This window comes from Schistocerca americana, chromosome 2 (genome assembly GCF_021461395.2).
Source record: "Schistocerca americana isolate TAMUIC-IGC-003095 chromosome 2, iqSchAmer2.1, whole genome shotgun sequence".
Taxonomy (NCBI): Eukaryota; Metazoa; Arthropoda; class Insecta; order Orthoptera; family Acrididae; genus Schistocerca; species Schistocerca americana.
The window spans coordinates 685,879,495-685,900,327 of NC_060120.1; the positions used below are offsets into that span (position 1 = coordinate 685,879,495).

The 20,833-nt window shown below is 38.0% G+C and overlaps 1 protein-coding gene across 7 annotated transcripts in view; it reads right to left on the reverse strand.

The window, feature by feature from the left end:
* LOC124592385 (rho guanine nucleotide exchange factor 7) overlaps positions 1-20,833 on the reverse strand; it is a 126,887-nt gene that overhangs the window by 74,846 nt on the left and 31,208 nt on the right. For 6 of the 7 annotated variants that reach the window (XM_047131832.1, XM_047131827.1, XM_047131828.1 and 3 more), the window contains 2 exons: positions 16,846-17,047; positions 9,955-10,173 (listed from right to left, as the gene is read on the reverse strand). In XM_047131832.1, the coding sequence (XP_046987788.1) occupies positions 9,955-10,173; positions 16,846-17,047 (421 nt within the window). The remainder of the gene's footprint in view (positions 1-9,954; positions 10,174-16,845; positions 17,048-20,833) is intronic. The other variant, XM_047131833.1, reaches the window with a different exon arrangement.

Here is a 20,833-nt window from a genome sequence, read left to right on the forward strand (position 1 = left end):
CAGGATCAATAAGAATACAGTGAAATACAATACAAAAGATGTGCACAAGATCTCAATTTACGAGGGTTGCCCAGAATGTAATGCACCACATTTTTTTTCTTAGCCAAAAACAATGCCACCGATACAAAACATTAAGTATGTATAATTTGAAGTCTTCTAAGTGAGCGCACCAAGTTTCCATCGCTTCCGACAGATAGCGTAACTGCAGGACAGTTTCAAAATGGTGTCTGTAGGTGATGTATGTTACAAGCAATGTGCCGTTATTGAACTTCTCACTGCAGAGAAAGAAACTGTGAGGAATATTGGCAAATGCTTGTGCAAAGTCTATGGAGCACCTGCTACCGACAGAAATACACTTAGTTGCTGGGCTCAAAGGGAGAGGTCATCAGAAGGCGGTTCAGCAGAGCTCCACAATTTTAAGCGGTCAGGGAGACCATCCACGGCTGTCACATCTAACACACTTAACCTAACCCTCTCGGACTTCCACTTGTTTGGGCCATTAAAGGATGCCATTCATGTAAGACATTTTGAAGACAATAAGGAGTTGATTCACACAGTGAAGTACTGGCTCTGCCACCAGGACAAGGATTAGTACCGACAGGGCATACCCGCCCTTGTCTCGTGCTGCAGGAAAGCCACAGAATGGGATGGAGACTGCATGGAAAAATAGAGTGTGTAGATAAAACATCATTCTTTCGTGTGTGTAATTCTCATAATGTTTAATAAAGAATTATTGAAGAAAAAAATGTGATGAATTACTTTCTGGGCAACCCTCGTAGTTTGCACTAACACACTTATTCTTCACTACGTTCAATTATTAATAACAGTGACCAGTTTGTCAATCACGAAAATTTGTTATGGAACTGAATCAGATCATCATTACAATTACAATGGTGAAGTTAATTGTTATTGTGGTAATAAACATTCAAATTTACACAAAAAGCCATAGTTTTGTCCTGTAGTAATTTATTAAAGAGTATTACAGTTCAGTAGATCATTTAATTCTATCCATAATTATTTCACCATTTCCAACAATCACTACTTCCTGTGACAATAACCTTCCATACTATTTGCTAACCACAACACAGTACAGTAAAAATCATCATTAATTTAGATTACAGAAATCATTCTAAGTCAGTAAACATTAAAGTTCTTCAGGTTTGCAGTTTTAAGATTGCATATTTTTGTGTACTGAATGTGCATAGTAGTGGTGCGAGTCAACTCTGGGAGCGCTCCTGACACAGATCTTACTCATGAGCTTTGAAACCGTGGGTGATGTCTGATTACTAACAGATGTGTGTAAGAATAAAACATTATTTTGTAAATTACATTATGCATTGAAACTTGGCTACGCTGGATTTTACTGTGTTTGATGAACTACTAAAACTATTGCGATTTTGATTTACGGAAAATCTTGTGGGCCAAAAATTTAGAGAAATACATGGCCACTAGTCTTCTTACATAATGTGAACCTCTTTGTTTAATATATAAGTGTCATGTTGAAAATCAAGGTTATGATAAAATCTGTAATGTAAATAAGAAATTTCAAGGTTAATTATTTCAAAAGAGAATTGGTTTTAGGTAATTTAAAAAACTTTTTAGATACATTTGTCTGCTTAGCTTTCTGTTGGTGTGGGACATTAGATAGAATTGCACAGATTAACTTGCAAAATGATCCATGGAACATCTAAGTAACTAAGTTTTTCACGTATTGAAACATAGTGCTAACTTCAATCAACTATAACTTTTAACTAACGTGCTTTATACCCAAACTAATGGCATTCCTGGTATCAGTATAGTGAGAAGAAAAACTTAACAATGAATTTAAATTTGTGTGTGTGGGGGGGGGGGGGGGGGGGGGGGGAGAGGAAAGAGGGAGGTTGAGGGGAGTGAGGTATCAGCTCACCTGACAGAATATTAGTCATCTCCTTAAAAGTGCATACTGGTCACTTTGGAGCCATGGAGACGGTGCAGTACTGGTGTCAAGTAGCCATGTGATCCTCCACCAGAGACAGAACTGATGGCAGTGAAATCATGCAGTTGTGTGTGTGGTGGTGGTGGTGGTGGTGGTGGTGGTGGTGGTTGTGGTGGGGATGGGGGAGAAGAGGAAGCAGGGGCTAGTCAGTTGCATGGGATTACTATAGTAAGTTGAGTCAGCATGGATAAGCGACAGAAGAGCAGAAAGGAGCTATGGTGCTTGGTCATACCTATAACTATACTGTGACTGAACTTGCCCGATTTGTTAGTGTATCAATGTGAACTGTTCCACAGGTCTACAAGAAATAGTGTACATTGTAGACATGGACTAGAGACAAATGCCTTGCCTTGTCAATTGCAAACAGTTTCAAACATGACAGCAATTGCTGCTGTCAGTGAACACAAGTACAACTTGACCACTTTCAGAGTCAACACTGCGAAAGGTATTGCATACAACTGATTACTTCACGAAGAACAGTTGCTGACAGTGATGAACAAAGCTGCAAACCTTTAATATGGCAAACAATATAGAAACTGAACAGTAGGTAACTGGAAACACTTAGTGTGGTCCCACGAGTTGCGATTTTTTCTTCTTTCAAAATGGTGGAAGGTGTCGAGTTCACCAACAGCCTAATGAGGCACTGAACCACATTACGCCGAGGTGCAGATCAGGGTGGAGCTTGTTCTGTGATGCTTTTGTTGGTCCTACATATTCATGTTGCCACGAAGAGGAACCAGGATGTTTATTTCTATGTTCTTGTTGCCCAAATGTTGCCCTTTCATCTACATCATCTTGATGAGTATGCTGTGGATACACACATCTTTCAAGATGACAACAGCTGTTTTCATAGGGCTAAACGGCTATGCTGCCTGACATGTAAGTAAAGTAAGAAAAATTCTAACACACATAATATGAAAGGGTTTTACATGGGAAAGATATGTGTGTTGAACCATATTTAGTGTGTTTCGTCGTTTGGCCCTTGTAGCACTCATTCACACCATCACTCACTTTGCGTTGTCCAAATGTTTTTAGTTTAAGCACGGCACCAGTTACACATTTTTTTCATGTTGAGCAAAACGTGTTTCGAGAATTTATTCTCAACGTCAAGTGCTATATTTACATATGTATTTTTTGTGATGTTACACAAACAAACAATGTGAGTAAAAATATTTAACTGGTGCAGTGTTCAATTATTTAAATGATGAATGGCAGCTACAGCCTTTTCGAAAACATCGATTATGATGTGTGAAATTAAGTCAAATGTTTCTACTTCTCAAGCAGTTACCAGTTCCAGTTGCATCAGCGGTTTTTATTAAATTATAAATAAGTCCCTGACAAATATTTTGATGCCTAGTATGTTTATATATCATATATAAAGTGCAAAAATGCAAGGGGGTATCGTGTGTGTAACTTTTACAGCCTAAAACGTTATTTCCCACATTTTACATTTTCCCCGCATTTTACACCATTTTTTTGAAGTGCCTTCAAAAGTTTAAAAGCAGGGTTCCACTGTAGTTCATAAAACAATAATACTTTGGCCCCCCTACAAACAAGAGTTTCACGTCCTTTAGATCAGTTACAAATTTTGACTGAAGAACTTCTTGATTTATATATAACACTTTGATCTAGCAGTGCTTCTCTTAGATGTGACGGCGCCGGTTTTCACACTGCCTGCCAGACATTATCGCATCCTCAGCCATCCAGGTTGCAGTTCTTGTCACAGCCACAAAATGTCTTTCCGTATACTCTAGAATATTACACATTCATCATTTCAGTAGCAATATTCACTCTTAATGTGTACTTTCTTGATGTATACCACTCCTGATGCGAGTTGTCTATGTCAGAGGATTTTATCCCAAACAAATAGTCTCTTCAATAAATGGGCATTATGTATTCTTACAACTGCTACTGTTGTGTGACCTACTCCATGCACCCAGCATGTTTCACCACTGGCAAGCCATATGTGATAAAAGGCAGGGCAAAATGTGACATGTTTAACGTATAACCTTCCATATAGGAATGACCCCCACCAATTTGTGAGAATGCAGGAAGGACCACATGATAACTGTCCAACTATGGGATGTCAAGAAGTAAAGTACCCAGGTCCTGAGCATCCTGTGCAGTGTGATTCAAAGGCCTTTAGCCTGTATTACACTGTAAAATAACTTTGACAAAGATTTAAAAGGGGGGGGGGGACTACAACAACATCTTTGAGATCAAATTCCCATCCCTGAACTTGTAAAATTAGTGCCGTGTATGAGGAGGATCCAAAAGACGATTTGGTATCTGGACCCATATTACAACGTCAAAGATGTTTGACAACAATTCCATCAAAGCAATCCTGTACAATATCAACACTTTTTAAATCTTTGTCAAAGTTCTTTTACAGTGTAATACAGGCTAAAGGCCTTTGAATCACACTGCACAGGATGCTCAGGACCTGGGTACTTTACTTCTTGACATCCCATAGTTGGACAGTTATCATGTGGTCCTTCCTGCATTCTCACAAATTGGTGGGGGTCATTCCTATATGGAAGGTTATACGTTAAACATGTCACATTTTGCCCTGCCTTTTATCACATATGGCTTGCCAGTGGTGAAACATGCTGAGTGGGTGCATGGAGTAGGTCACACAACAGTAGCAGTTGTAAGAATACATAATGCCCATTTATTGAAGAGACTATTTGTTTGGGATAAAATCCTCTGACATAGACAACTCGCATCAGGAGTGGTATACATCAAGAAAGTACACATTAAGAGTGAATATTGCTACTGAAATGATGAATGTGTAATATTCTAGAGTATACGGAAAGACATTTTGTGGCTGTGACAAGAACTGCAACCTGGATGGCTGAGGATGCGATAATGTCTGGCAGGCAGTGTGAAAACCGGCGCCATCACATCTAAGAGAAGCACTGCTAGATCAAAGTGTTATATATAAATCAAGAAGTTCTTCAGTCAAAATTTGTAACTGATCTAAAGGACGTGAAACTCTTGTTTGTAGGGGGGGCCAAAGTATTATTGTTTTATGAACTACAGTGGAACCCTGCTTTTAAACTTTTGAAGGCACTTCAAAAAAATGGTGTAAAATGCGGGGAAAATGTAAAATGTGAGAAATAACGTTTTAGGCTGTAAAAGTTACACACACGATACCCCCCTTGCATTTTTGCACTTTATATATGATATATATACATACTAGGCATCAAAATATTTGTCAGGGACTTATTTATAATTTAATAAAAACTGCTGATGCAACTGGAACTGGTAACTGCTTGAGAAGTAGAAACATTTGACTTAATTTCACACATCATAATCGATGTTTTCGAAAAGGCTGTAGCTGCCATTCATCATTTAAATAATTGAACACTGCACCAGTTAAATATTTTTACTCACATTGTTTGTTTGTGTAACATCACAAAAAATACATATGTAAATATAGCACTTGACATTGAGAATAAATTCTCGAAACACGTTTTGCTCAACATGAAAAAAATGTGTAACTGGTGCCGTGCTTAAACTAAAAACATTTGGACAACGCAAAGTGAGTGATGGTGTGAATGAGTGCTACAAGGGCCAAACGACGAAACACACTAAATATGGTTCAACAAAGGTGTCATGATTATTACAACAATCACGAAACTGCATCTGTACAGTAGAGACAGTTTGGAAATGGTTGTGAATGGTCACGATATATTTATTCAAACAAACCTAGTTACTTGCATCAGCCACCATGCCAAGTAGAGCTTGGCAGTGGCAGAGATAGGGCATGAATTGTTCCAGCTTTTACACCTTTACCAGTTCAAACTGCTTGTTGAGTCCCTGATGTCAAGAAACTTAACAATGTAATGTTTGTAAAAACTATTTGACAGCCAATATCATGTCAGAATTATTTTCTGTCAGTTTTTTCTCCATGAACATTTTTTCGTAAAGTGTAAATTGTGGGAAAATTTTAAATACAGTGACACAAAATCAGGTGCAAATTAACACTGTGGACGACGGGAGTGATAAAATGGCGGGAAAATGTTAATTCCGGGAACAAAAAAGTGGGACTGTACTGTACTCAGAGTAGCTTGGATTAGGTCTATGGACTTGGTCTATTGCCTTACATCTGAGGAAGACATGGAGCTTGTGAGAGTCACTGCTGTATAGCAGTTAATGGTAATGTATGTCAAGATACACTGTTTCAAGTATCCCGAATTATAGTGGTAGCTTCTCAGGTGAACAGCTTGTGTAGCTGTATATTGGGATAAGACCAGGATAGAAAGCTCACACCTGAACTGCAAGAGTGTTTTTTGTTAGGTGGATTGAAAGTGATGCCTTCAAGCAGAATCATTTTTGTTACATTACGCTGTATAGAAACTACTAGGCAAAGGCTACAGGCTTGCAGGGGAAAGAAATATTGAAGTTGCTCAGAATGCTATACCATGACTGTGCATAAAGGCAATAATAAATACACAGTTTAAGTTTACAATTAAAAATATTGACTTTTTAATAAGCAGTTAGCAATTCTGGATGTCTATCACTGAATTGTAAAACACGTGGGCTGAAAGTTACTTTTTGGACTCATACAAATAGTTCATTTGAAAATGAAATAACACTAGTTTACACTACGAAAATTTTGAGCCAATATAGGTCAAAATATTAATGAAAAGAAGCTAATTTGCCCACTACGTCTTGATTTGATTAACTGCAAATCAGAAGGAAAGAAAAAAGCAATGTTTGAATATCCATATTTGTGGTTTTAAAGGCACATAGCTTTATTAAACAAATATCCATTAGTTATTCATGATAAAATTAGTCTTTGGTAAGGACCACCCACCCCCCTCCACCCACAAAAAAAAAAAAAAAAAAAATCATAATCATGTTCTTACAGAAAAATCAGGTTCATGACAATATATGCTGTAGTTTTTACAGAGAGAATAGTAAGATGAATAAATTTCTGGTTGACTGGATTTAGTATTTTTATCTAAATTTTATGTGGAAAAAAAGAAGGTCAGAGTAGTTCGTTAGCATGGAACTGCAATAAGAAGAGCTCAGTGATTTAAAACACCATTATCAACAGACACAATATTATCACTGGTGCATATCATAATGTATGCTCTCAAAATAAATGTTCGCTGACAAGTAAAGAAAGGACTAGCCAGCAATATTTAGTAAATCATAACCAGTAATTAGTTCTTCTGACGTATCCAGTATGTGAAGTATCAAAATGGTAAGGACATCTTGCCATGTAAAATAGTCACAAAGCTTAGCCTCTATGTGGTGTTGGGTTTATGTTGAGATAAATTAGAATAACATAATCAATAGTGAATCCAACATAGGAACCTAGGAGTAATGATAGTGCACTGGGAATGTCATGTAGTTTGACAAGAATGAAACGAAATTTAGGAAGGAGGCAGGTGACAGTGAGTGGTTTGGGAAGGATAACAGAGGGAGATGATCTCATACCAGAGCTTACCTTGAGAACCATACTACACTCATGGCCTTAAAGGTACTGGGTAAAGAACACAGAATTAACAGTGTAGAGATCAAAATTCTTAATAATATATTTCTGGCTTTAGAGAGATCATGGTATTTTGTTTTCTCGGCACTTAATAATGCATTCAATGAGCTTCAGCATAAATTGCGCATTTTTTGCCACTTTCTCCAGGGCAGATAGGGAAGGGTGGTGAACCCACACCAGTTTTATTGCACAGTGTTTTTCAACTCCCTCCACAAATTTTTGAGGAGTTATGGTCAGAAACAGAAGTGACTGTTTGAAAAGGCAAGTCTAACTCTGTTCTGTAATAAGTCTTCATGGTTCTAACCATAATTTCCACCTACCACATATGCAGAAATCCATTAGATAGGATAAGGCTAAATATTATTCATTCTGCTACACTGTAGGTTCCAGTTGTGAATAGTTCCCCTTAATATTGGCTCAAGTTGTTCGAGCTATGAGAAGTGAGATGCTGGCAGCACCAGAGCTTGAATATTTCTCACTTTGAAATCAAGTGAAACTAGATGTAAAAGACTTTAATTGTAAGTGTAGCCCCCCCCCCCCCCAATTGCAAGTGTAGCCCCCCCCCCCATTGTAAGTGTAGCGCCCCCCTACACACACACACACACACACACACACACACACACACACACAAAATCACCTATTCATTCAGCAACTTTTTCATGCTCCGAATGATTTCTCTACAAGTTTTGCTCCACCCATCATGTCCAACAAAAAAATGGGAAAGGGCTTACATTTGCCTCCTTAACAGTTGCCACTGATTCTGCCCTGATTACTGCAATTTTTATTGTTAGTAGGGAGGCAAGTTTGTCTTTATCATAATAAAGCTATTGAGACAAAGATAAATGGTGGTAAGAAGCACTGAGAAAATACTCACTAGTGGTGCCTTCTCTGTGTTCTTCAGATATGGCTTGGAAGAGGTTTAGAATTCATGATATCTCTGTTTGTGATCCACGAAGAACAAAAACGCATTTCTTTAAAGACCTCAACTCAATCCAAGCAAAAAATTAATTTCACCTCCTTCTGAATTACATAACACAAGATTCATACATTGTGAACAACTTCAAATATTCAAATAAAGACCAACAAAAAACAAAGTGCTAAGGTACAGCAATATAAATCCCTTGACAAGTGAACCTACTATAGTGTGGCAATGAGTATCTCTACCCGTTTTCCATTATTACAAATTCTTCCAAGTTCTCTGAAACTATATGAGTAAGTTCATACAAAAAGAGTTATGATATGCTACATCCCTCATTCCTCCCATCGTCATTGAAATCCACCATGTATTTACCCCAGAAAATACTCAACTCTTCAATGACAGCTCTCTTAGGGTTAAGCAATATGTGAATTGCTCGATTACATCTAGGTGTGGACCATTTATGTGAAAAGCATAAATGCAACTATGATTTTTGCACAATTTTCTCAGATATCACAATTTTCCTCTTCTCCAGTGCCCAGGTTGATTTCTAACAACTGTTCAATCTTTGTATGAATTTTTCAATACTATAAGACCTTTCCTGGGACCTATCTTTTGTGGGATCTGCTATAGACATCTATTGCACACTGCATTTTACAGAACTCCAGGGGGATGGTGATGCCTTGATTTTGTGGTAGGAGGCAACCAAGAAAGCACTTGAAAAATTAAATGCAAAAGAATAGTAAAGCAACTTTAATATTTTCGGTTTTACATCCACCATGAACTTATGAAAGGTTAACTGTAGATTTTACGAAGACTGTAAATTTTTGTCAAAATATAGATTTATTGCTGCACCACAACTGACTTGTTTCAGCCTTAGATGTAATTTACAAGTGATCCAAGGGGCTGCCAAAAGGCCTCTATGACCAAAATTTTAATTTTTGAGACAAGCTTACAGCTCTGGCACGACCTTCAACAAGCAACATAAAAGGCTTCTCATGTGACCAAGAGAGTGTTCCCACAAAAATTAACACGTGAAGGCAAATTAACTACACAAGAAACACACAGCATTCTACTCATAATATGCTATAACATGATTAAAGAGCCTACATGAGATCTCTACAGCTCATTCTGAACAGCTGGGAGTATTGCAGCTCTTAAATGTCTAAAAATGAAAAAAAGTTCACATTTACTTTTGTGACATTTGTTGTCAAGTAAGTGAATGAATATATCTCTGCCCCATCTGCAAAAATAAACAATAAAAAGTGACAAAGACAGAAAATCAGTGAGAAAGCTTGTTTTTGTCTTACTTTGCATAGGAAATAATTATAAGGAGTGGCACAACAAAGTAAAGAAATAAGAAATCATACAGTAATCCTTAAAGGTCATGAGCCTCCATAAAAAAATAAAGAGTATAAAACACAAGAATCCAACTGTTTCTTAGTGAAATAAGAAATATTCATTTCTCAACATGTAGGCTATACAAAAAGAATATTGAACTAAAAAAATGAGAGGACAATGTATTAGACAATGCATTAATAAAATTTAGAAGTTAACCTGTATTTGTCAAGGATGCACACAGCCCTCGGATGAGAGGAGCAATAAACATGATGCACTTGTTTCAGTCTAGGTGCAGATGTGAGGAAAATTTTTCCCACGCGTTGCTCCTGTGGTGGACGCTGACTGCATTCCTCCAACGCTGCCAGAAGCTGCTGATGTGTTTCAACAACAGTAACTATGTTGCTGACTAACTGGCGATATTCATCCCTGGAGAGTCTAGAAAATGGAATTAAACACGGAAGTTACTCCTATTTATACTCCTAGGCCTTGTCTGAATATAAAATATTTGTATACGAATATGAATACTGCATTCAAAAATGAAAACTTACAGTTTAACCCTAAAATTAACAACACACTAAATAGCTTATAACAACAATATTCAATTAGGAAAGAAAGGTGTCACAAAATCAACAACAGGGTTCTAGATCTCAACTGCAGCAGGACATGGGTGGCATCTACGAGATTCTTGGTATAAAAACAGCTGTTTTAGCAGATAAAGGTAAGCATCTGAAATTGTAAAAAACTGGCAAAGTGGAAGTGAGTGAAAGAATGAGTGTGAGACGGTGAGACGGAGAGAGAGAGAGAGAGAGAGAGAGAGAAGAAATCATCCACTGGTATGACTACCGGTCAGCTGTCCACAGGGATGAACGGCCACTGCCAAACTGTGACCAAGGGCAAGATAAAAATGTTCAAATGTGTGTGAAATCTTATGGGGCTTAACTGCTAAGGTCATCAGTCCCGAAGCTTACACACTACTTAACCTAAATTACCCTAAGGACAAACACACACACCCATGCCCGAGGGAGGACCCGAACCTCCGCCGAGACCAGCCACACAGTCCATGACTGCAGCGCCTTAGACCGCTCGGTTAATCCCGCGCAGCAAGAGCAAGATAGATACCCTGTGGCACAACATGCAGCTGAACATAACACACGTGATTTCAATGGCTGCTTCGCTACCTGAGCCATCTGGATCCTCCCCTCCACCACCAGCTTTTCTGAACAGTGCAGATGGGAGCATCCTTACAACATATTCTCCACTCGCGTAATTATCCTGGCCTCAACCAACAGTAACAAGGCACTACTGTCCCCACACCCTCCACCCAACAGTTTCCACCCCCTGTACCCTATCATCTCCTCCCCATTCTTGTCTCTCACCCTATTTATTTGCAGCCCTCTGCCAATGCATCTGCCTGTCTTTCCATGCTCCTCTCCTTTTTTGTTCCTTTTTTCCCCACCTCACTGTCCCACAACCTCCTGACATTGCACCCGTTGGAGTCTAGTCCATGCACGCTCCACCAGACAGAATTTGTCTCTCCCCCCACCCATACATTACTATCCCTTTCGGCCTGAGACGCTGGAGATGGCAGTCATGTTTGCGAAAGGGGTGTGCGTGCTTTGTGTGTGTGTGTGTGTGTGTGTGTGTGTGTGTGTGTGTGTGTGTGTCCTCTCTTTATTCATGGAGGCTGTGGCCAAAAAGTACACGTGAGTGTCTTTTAATCGTGCCTGCCTGCAACTTGACATGTCTTCTTTACAGTAAGTAGTAATCTATCTCTTCCTACAATGTAGACTACACCCACACATATTCACACAAGCACAACTCCCACGCACATGACCAATGTCTCTAGCCACAGAGAGCAGACTGTGAGCAACTGCACAGTTGCTTGCAGTCCAGCCTCAGTCACCACAGACAGACATCATATGTGTGCGAGGTGTCCGAGGTTACTATTAATATTGTATGCCAGGTCATTAACATAAAACATGAACAGCAAGAGTCCCAACACAGGCACGTCTCAAGTCACTTCTAAATCTATGGATGGCATTCTCTCCAATGCAACATGCTGCTTCCTCACTACCAGAAATCTTCAATTAAGTCACAAATTTTGTTTGATACACTGTATGATCATACTTCTGTTAAGATTCATTGGTGTACTACTGAGTCAAATGCTCTTCACTAGTCAAGAAATACTCATTCACAACATTGCCTTCATCAATAACCAATGTTTTCAGAATCTGCATTGGCTGGCATGCAGACAGTCATGCTGTTTGAGATACCTTGTCACATATGCAATCAGATAATGTTCTAAGTTTCTGTAATAGATGACTGGCAGTGATACTGGACTGTTATTTAAGGATCGCTTCTGGTTTATGTCGTGTGGGAAGTAGTGATGGTGGTTATCGCTGAAACAATTGGTTTTCAATTATACTGGTTCTTTTCCTCTCCAGTTTAACCTGACTGTTAAAATTGCCTAAAAATAACCAGTTTCTGAAATAACCAATTTTCGGTTTTTTATTGCCGTTACTTCTATTAATAAACATAGATTTCAAACAAGAAATGAAAGATTCTAATGAGGGTTAAGGAGTAGGAGTTCATGATCGCTAGGAGGTTGAGGCAATGGCAGAAATCACTGTCTCCGGCAAAGACTACGAAGGTGAATTTTGGATGGTGTCAGTTTTTCACCCTGAAGCAGTCACAAAACTAAAGGTTCAGTTATCATCCCAAATTATAGCATCTCAATAAAATTACAGGTATGGCAATCACATTTATATTTTCTTCAAAGGAACACTGTTGGTGTTTTCTGCTTATATAATGTCCAAAGTTTATTGTGCATCCTCCCATTTTTAATCTTTCAAAGCAAATGGAACACTGTACTTCACTGACACCTCACTTCATAAAATACTTCAAAACTAGGGATGGTGCCCCCGACAGTAAGAAACTACCACATACAACAGATGAAGTTAAGTCTTGCACACTGTGTATACACGTGTACCATCCCATAGGTCATGCCACATGGCAGTAGCTACATTATTGTGTCTGCAACACTGTATCAATTCTTATTTCTTATGTTTGTTGCTAGCTTCAAACTATGTGTGTTGTTATTAAAATAGTGATGAATGGTTTTCACAGGGTATTCGGAAGTTCCCACTACAAACTTCTAAAACTTGTAGAGGTGAGTGGGTACATAATATTCTGAACAGGAAGCCACATCTGAAAATGTTCTGTTTCCATGCTACAGTCATTTGAAAACATGTTTGCTAGGTAGGTATTCAACAGGGTACCGTATTTACTTGAATCTAAGCTGCACTCAAATCTAAGCCGCACCTGAAAAATGAGACTCGAAATCAAGGAAAAAAAAATTTGTCGAATCTAAGCCGCACCTGAAATTTGAGACTCGAAATTCAAGGGGAGAGAAAAGCTTTAGGCCGCACCTCCAAATCGAAACAAAGTTGGTCCACTGTAATATGAGGCACAATTTAGGTCCAATGAATGACGATAGAGTTATAGTAGTTTGGTTCGAGTCGTAAGCTTAGCAGTTAAGCTTTACCAGGTAGCCACTGCTATGCGTCAGGCACTCTGTCCGCATTTATATGGGTACCCTTCCTTTTTCATGTGTTTCATCTGGTTTGAATAGATAGATTATTTTGCTTTGATCTGATAAGTGCCATTCTCTTTGTTATAGGTGTTTACGTCATTCTAAGCTGAAAATGCATTACTGTTCTAAGTCATACATTGTTTGTCGCATTCTGATAATGAGTGTTTACGCCCTGTCGCCGTCCGCGGCGTGGCTTGCTTTTGTGCACGTTACCGCCACTTACAATTAAAAAAAAAAAAGAAGAATCATCTCATTAGCGAAACAATGGCAAGAGACTGCTATTTGTTGTTACTTAAACTGTTGCTTTCTTTGCTAATGATCAACAAGAACCAAATAATAGACTGCCTATGATAGAAGATGTTCTGGACGAGAGCCTACAAAAAATTTTCTCTGTTTGAAAATCTTTGCAGACGCCTCTTTAGTACATTACATTCTGCACAGAAATTAGAGTCATCCTAGATTTAAAAATCTAGTCAATTGCCGTGCTTCATTTCTGACTGTATCACTATTAGGCATAAGAATAATACGAATATAAACATGACATGATATGTATATTCTTCCGTGTCTGCTGTTGTCTCATTCTAGTTTCGTAGTTTATTAGGCAGACAGGATTTAAATGAGATAGCAGCAAACATGAAAGAATACATGGCAAAATGTTTATATTCGTATTATTCTTATGGTGAAGAGAATACTGCATGTGATACACAATTCATAAACGTTCCTATTAGCAACTATCTTCTCACAGGTAGGAAAAAATTGAGAACGTAGAGTTGGCCATATTGACAAACATCCCAAACAGTCTTGCCAGTCGGATTTTCGTAGTACATTGAAATGCTGCTACACTCGAAGATGAACAATACGGAATTTGTATTTACTTCGTTGGATAATGTATGAAATTGCAGTGCTCGAGACTCATGGAGGAGAATAAATCTCGTCTTCCACTGTTTTTCTTAATTTATTTACTGACGCACAGGTTTTGGCGCCAGTATTTATCTTTGTGCCTGCAAAGCATGCCTGTGTAGCACTACATATATTCGACGGCAGAAGTTAGTTGTGGGGGCACCTACCAACATTTTTCAGAACTTCTGCTTACTTTTCACTCGATTCTAAGCCGCAGGCGGTTTTTTGGATTACAAAAACCGGAAAAAAAGTGCGGCTTAGATTCGAGTAAATACGGTAGTCATGGTGGGACATGGTTACGTCAGATCAGCTGATGCCATTTGATGTCTTCCTACCTCACTGACCTGTTTTGGGCCTCATGTGTGTGTCTGTGAGTTTTAGAGCAACACAGTTGGTTACACATTTGTAGAATACACCAACACGATCTTTCTGAATGACAAAACTCACTGTAATGAAAGAGCTGCTCACCGTCTTTATCCAGATCATTCTCCATAATGTCCGACTACACTGCATACCCTTTTCACTACAATTATGCAATGACTTCGAGAAGGGGTACCTTCACCGTCAACAGGCATGACTGTGATGCTCCAAGAAGATGCCACACACATGAATTGGAAGAAGTCATACCGCATTACATGGAAGAGAACCCATTAACGAGTACAGGAGCAATTTCTGTGGCTATTAATGAGTTAAACCGTAAAACAAGTGACGCACTAGATCACGGCTAATCAATTATTTGTAAAAGTGGTTGCATTATCAACATGTTTTCAAATGGTTGTACCATGGAAATGGTACGTTTCCGGGCATGGGTTCCAATTCAAAATATTATCTACTCACTCCCCTCTACAAGTCTTAGAAGTTTGTAATAGGAATTTCCAAACACCCTGCATAACAATTCAGTAGTTCAAACCAACATAAAATTTATAAATAAACATTACTTGCATTTCAAAAATAGTTGTATTTAAAAACCAATTAATTTGAGCAATGGTGCTACGGCAAATTGATATGCCTTTTTTTACCCAGTTACTGATAAAAAACTGTTACAACCGAGACTAAATAAAGACTAAAAAATACTGGTCAGTCTGAACTAAAATACCGGAATCAGTTTTAACTACTTGGTTTTTCCCACAGTTTTTTGTTTAAGTGATCTAAAGCATATCATGGCTAAGAAAGAGGCTAATGCTGTTGAAAAATGTGTATAGAATGTGACAGGGATACCATCAAGCCCTGGGACCTTTTTTAATTGTAGTAATTTCAGCTGTTCCTCAGTCTCACTGACATTATCATCCATCTTCAGATAACATTCCTGTGAGCTGGATTAGAACAAGTAATTTATGAATTTCAGGCCAAACTAATCGCTACAGCTCACTGCTCAACCAAGTAAGCTTTGAAAGGAGTGTGTTTATGTGCTTGTTTACAACTCAGTACAGTGAGAGATTACCTTTACTCTCTTCAGTGTTTAGATAATACATTTATTACAAAGCTCTTGCATTAGTTGCAGCATAAAAATATTGTGCTACTTTAATTTAGAACACTATTATAATATCTTCAAATAGTGATATAAAATTCACCTTGGTAAATTCATGTGTGTTGTGACTGTACTGGCTCTATTCGTCCTGTGTTTTTGTTAAATTTGTGTATATCACACCAAAAATTCCAAAATTGTCACATAGTGCTTCACGTCAGAGGATACTGCAATCATTATATCCGTGGAAGTAAGAAGGACAACTTCCTTGCTCAGACTTGAAAGGACAGTTAAAAAGATTTACAATAATCAGGGACAAAAAAATTATAAAAGTTAAAAACATGTGGTACTGTGATTAATTTCGTACCACAAATAGACAAAGAAAAATGTAATGAAAGAAATTACAATTCAATGATGATGAAAACAATGTCTGAAGTACAATATACTGACACATCCTCACAAGTGAAATGCTCATAAAAGTTTCAGGAGTTGAAAATCCTCTCTCTAGGAAAAAAGCAAAGGCAATTGAGTAAACTGAACTTAACAGAGCTTGAGACAGGAAAGTTCTCCAAAAATCACAGAAAAATGAACTTTGCTGCAAACTCTAAAAATATCTTTACAAATTTAACTGTTACTAGTGAAGTTCCCCAGCTTTGCATTGGTAGCATTAAGTACTTATGACTGGACAACTTGTCTGGCATTGCAATAACAAATTGTGCACACAAACCTGCCTCATGAATTACTCCATCCATAAGTGAAAATTGCATCAAATCCTTACAGTAGTTTCAGAGATTAGCCTTCACATCTAGGCAGAGAAAAGTGGTAGGGGACTTTCATCATTGTTCAGTCAATTTGCCCGTAATACTTACAAATTATACACACAAACCTTCCTCATGAATTAGCCTACTTATTAGCAAAAAGCATATCAAAATCATTACAGCAGTTCCTGAGGTTAGCCTTCACACGCAGACAGAAAATGCACCAGGGGAGTTTATTTTATTCATATGCATAGATTTACGTACTCTGAGACTGGAATAAGTATAGTTTGCAAAACAGTTAATACTTCTAAAAACAGTTATAAAAGAAAATGTAGTGACTCAAGTATTGTTCCTCAGCAAGAAAGTTAAAACATTTAGTAATATTCACTTACATGTCAGACTTCTCCAGGGGACTGAGGAAGTTTTTCAACAAAGTCTGCAGCTCTGCTACATGGGCTTTCTCAGATTCAATAAGGTCCTTCAAAACCAGATTTCTGTATGCTTTCTGCTGCGCTGCAATATCAGGAGGGAGTTTCACTGGTGAGATCTTCGTAGTTCCTGAAGCACCACTCTCTGTAACAGTGAATAATGTGCCTACAAGGCATTTTCTTGGCTGTGAAGCAAACAGTTGAAATACAATAAAACATCAGTATGACTGTTTCTTAAATGTTTAAACTGAACATTGACGGAAAGATGTAAGCCACCTTTCACCTCTCATAATAAAAAGTCGGTTATTAGATCATTTAACCAAAAATAACTCATTACCATGGTAAGTTTACACAAGCTTTCATCATTAAGTGACCTGATGTACTTTTTTAAGTTATTTAATGAAATATATAGTTGCCCTTCTTCCCCAAGTTCCACAGAACTCGGTAACCATGTACAGGGTTGATTTTTCCTTCTTTTTTTTATTGTTTCACAAATGCTGTTTCTTTTTGCTCAGTTCATGTCACCCACATCGTAAAATGATGTAGGGACTCATTCTTTTTCACTTTCATGGATGCTCGTATATATATTAATACTCAACAAATGAATCTCAACATGTACAGCATTCTACACATAAATATCCATTTCATTAATAACATCTTACTTTTATCCTCAAAAATCAAATAATACACAGTAGAGATCAATACAGTAGTTTAAAAGTGGCCTTCATCCTTTATATTTGTATTAGATGGTGTATCAAAGATCTTCACATTGTCCATCTCACAGCATACTTCAACTGCTTGCCCTCCACTAAAAAGATTAAATAGAAACATGCATATTCTAGCAATTCTTATTTGCCAAGTCTGGGAAAATGGTGTGCTGACTGAAGTGTATTAAGGACATTGGAGCAGATAAGGAACAAAATTGAGTCACATCACCTCAAATGCCTCTGGGATTGGAAGAAAATTAGTGTCAAATATTATAAGCTCATTCAATAAACAAACAATGATGCTGGAAACATAGGTGGTTTGGTTGTGGAAGTCACACTGGTCACTTTTAAGCTGTACTGTTAGATGCAATGAATACAGAGCAAGTATGACTTTAAAATTACTTTAAAAACTTCATTAAAGAAGATGTAAATGAGCTTCAAGTTCCTAGTAACCACCTCATATACAATATTATAAAAGAACTATTAACTGTCACTCTTTTGCCAGCAAATTACTGCAATGACCTAACGGATCTATGCAATTTTTAAGTCGGAAAGACTTTACGGCACGATGGTGATGTTGGAGCCACAGCATCTAGTGCAGTGCCGCGAGTGGAGACAACCGATATATAACCAGTTTGCATGCCCTGAGACCAACACTTGCAGTGTCTGTATGTTCCTTCTTGGCTCAATGTTCCATGCACACCCTATCTACATCAAAGCCTCTGTACTTTGTATCATGCCCTTTCAAAGGAACCATACCAGCATTTGCCTGAACCGATTTAGGGAAATCATGGAAAACCTAACTCAGGATGGCCAATGCAGATTTGAACCATTGTCCTCCCGAATGCCAGAACTTAAGTGTGGGAGCAGGAAAAGGAGAGGAAAGATCAAACATATGATAATGGTGGTTCTGGTTCATTTATTATGATAAGATCACAAGTAACAGCACATGTTCACTATAGCCTTCCAACACAGCAACATAGTGCATCTGAAATATGGCACGATTGACAGTTGGAGCGATATGTCAAAGTATGCCATCCTTCTGATCAAGAAGAATCTGGATACATCCCTGATAGACATGATCTTTGAGATATCCCCACAGCCACACATCACATGAATTTAGGTTGTGGGATCTGGAAGGCCACACATCTTGAAAATGCCTAGAGATGATATGGTAAATACTGAAGGTTTCCCAAAGCAATTATATCACCTGGCAAGTGATGTGTGATGTCGTCCCATCTTCTGAAAATTGTGGTGTAGACACAGTTACATTCTTGCAAAAGCTGGAATCACTCATTGCACAAGCAGGACCTTACAATGTGCAGGTGTCACTGTACCCCTAACAGACCCGTAAGGTGTTACTTGAGATCAAATAAAGTTGAAAACATTGATAACATTCCTTCAGAATGTCAAAAATTGTTGAGGGTAGTGGCAACCAAATGACTATTCAAATTGAAATGTACAATTTATGACACTGGAAATATACCATCAGCCTTCAGAATATCATCATCCATACAATCCCAAAGATAACAAGGGCAGATAAGAGGAAAAACTATTGTACAATCAGCTTAACAGTTCATACATCGAAGTTACTAACAAGAATGACATACAGAAGCATGGAAAAGAAAACAGAGGACATATTAGTTGATGATCTCTTTGCCTTTAGAAAAGGTAACGGCTCCAGAGAGGCACTTGGTAATGGAACCAACACTTACAAGACACTGAATTCAATGAACTGTCTAATGAGTACAGAACATGAATTGAGGGAAAACCGAAGAAAAACAAAAATAATGAACAGCAGCATAAATGAGAATACTGAAAATCTTAACATCAAAATTTGTTACCCAGAAGTAAATGAAGTGAAGGTGTTTTGATATCTTGGAAGCAAAATAACCCAAGACAGATGAAGCAAGGAGAACATATAAAGCAGACTAATGTAAGTGAAGAGGGTTTTATCAGCCAAAACAAGTCTACTAGTATCAAATATTGGCCTTAATTTTCAGAATAAATTTCTGAGAATGTGTGTTTGGAATACAGTATTGTATGGAAATGAATCATGGGCTATGGGAGAACTGTAAAAGGAGAGAAGCTAAGCATTTCAGATGTGGTGCCACAGAAGGATGTTAAAAATTAAGTGGACCGATAAGATAAGGAATGAGGAGGTTCTACACAGAATTGGTTAGAACAGGAACATACGGAGAACACTGACAAGAAGAAGGGACAGGATGATATGATATCTGTTAAGACACCAGGGAAGAGCTTCCATGGTTCTAGAGGGAGTTTTAGGGGATAAAAATTGTAAGAGAAGATAGGATGGAATATATCCAGCAAATAATTGAAGAGTTGGTTGCAAGCACTACTCCGGAACGAAGAGGTTGGCATGAAATAGGGAATCACACTGGGCCGTACCAAACGAGTAAGAAGACAACAACAAAAAGCTCAAGAGAGAACTGAAAATGCTTGTTGGCAGCATCTGTGATACATCAAGCTCTATTGATGGAGATTAAAATTACATACTCCAAGCTCATATTGTTTATCCCAATAGAATAAAAACAATTTAAACTGCCTCACTGGGAATCCCAAACTCCACAGTCATAGGCTGCAACCAACATATTCAGGCCCTTCAGTAGCCAGGAGAAAAAGTTTATATTTAAGAGCATATACTTGTACCAAAGATACTACCGTATTTACTCGAATCTAAGCCACACTTTTTTTCCAGTTTCTGTAATCCAAAAAACCGCTTGTGGCTTAGAATCGAGTGCAAAGTAAGTGGAAGTTATGAAAAATGTTGGTAGGTGCCGCCACAACTAACTTCTGCCATCGAAAATATGTAGCGCTACACAGACATGCTTTGCAGGCACAAAGATAAATACTGGCGCCAATACATCTGCATCAGTAAAAAAATTTAAAAAAAGTGGAAGACGAGGTTTTTTTCTCCGCCCCGAGTTTCGACCACTGCATTTTCATACATTATCCAACAAAGTAAATACAAATTCCGTATTGTTCATCTTCGAATGTAGCAGCATTTCAATGTACTACGAAAATCCGACTGGCAAGACTGTTTGGGATGTATGTCAATATGGCCAACTCTACGTTCTCAATATTTTGCTCCCTGTGAGAAGAGATGGTTGCTAATAGGAACTTTTATGAATTGTGAACCACATGCAGTGTTCTCTTCACCATAAGAATAATACGAATATAAACATTTTGCCATGTATTCTTTTGTGTTTGCTGCTATCTCATTT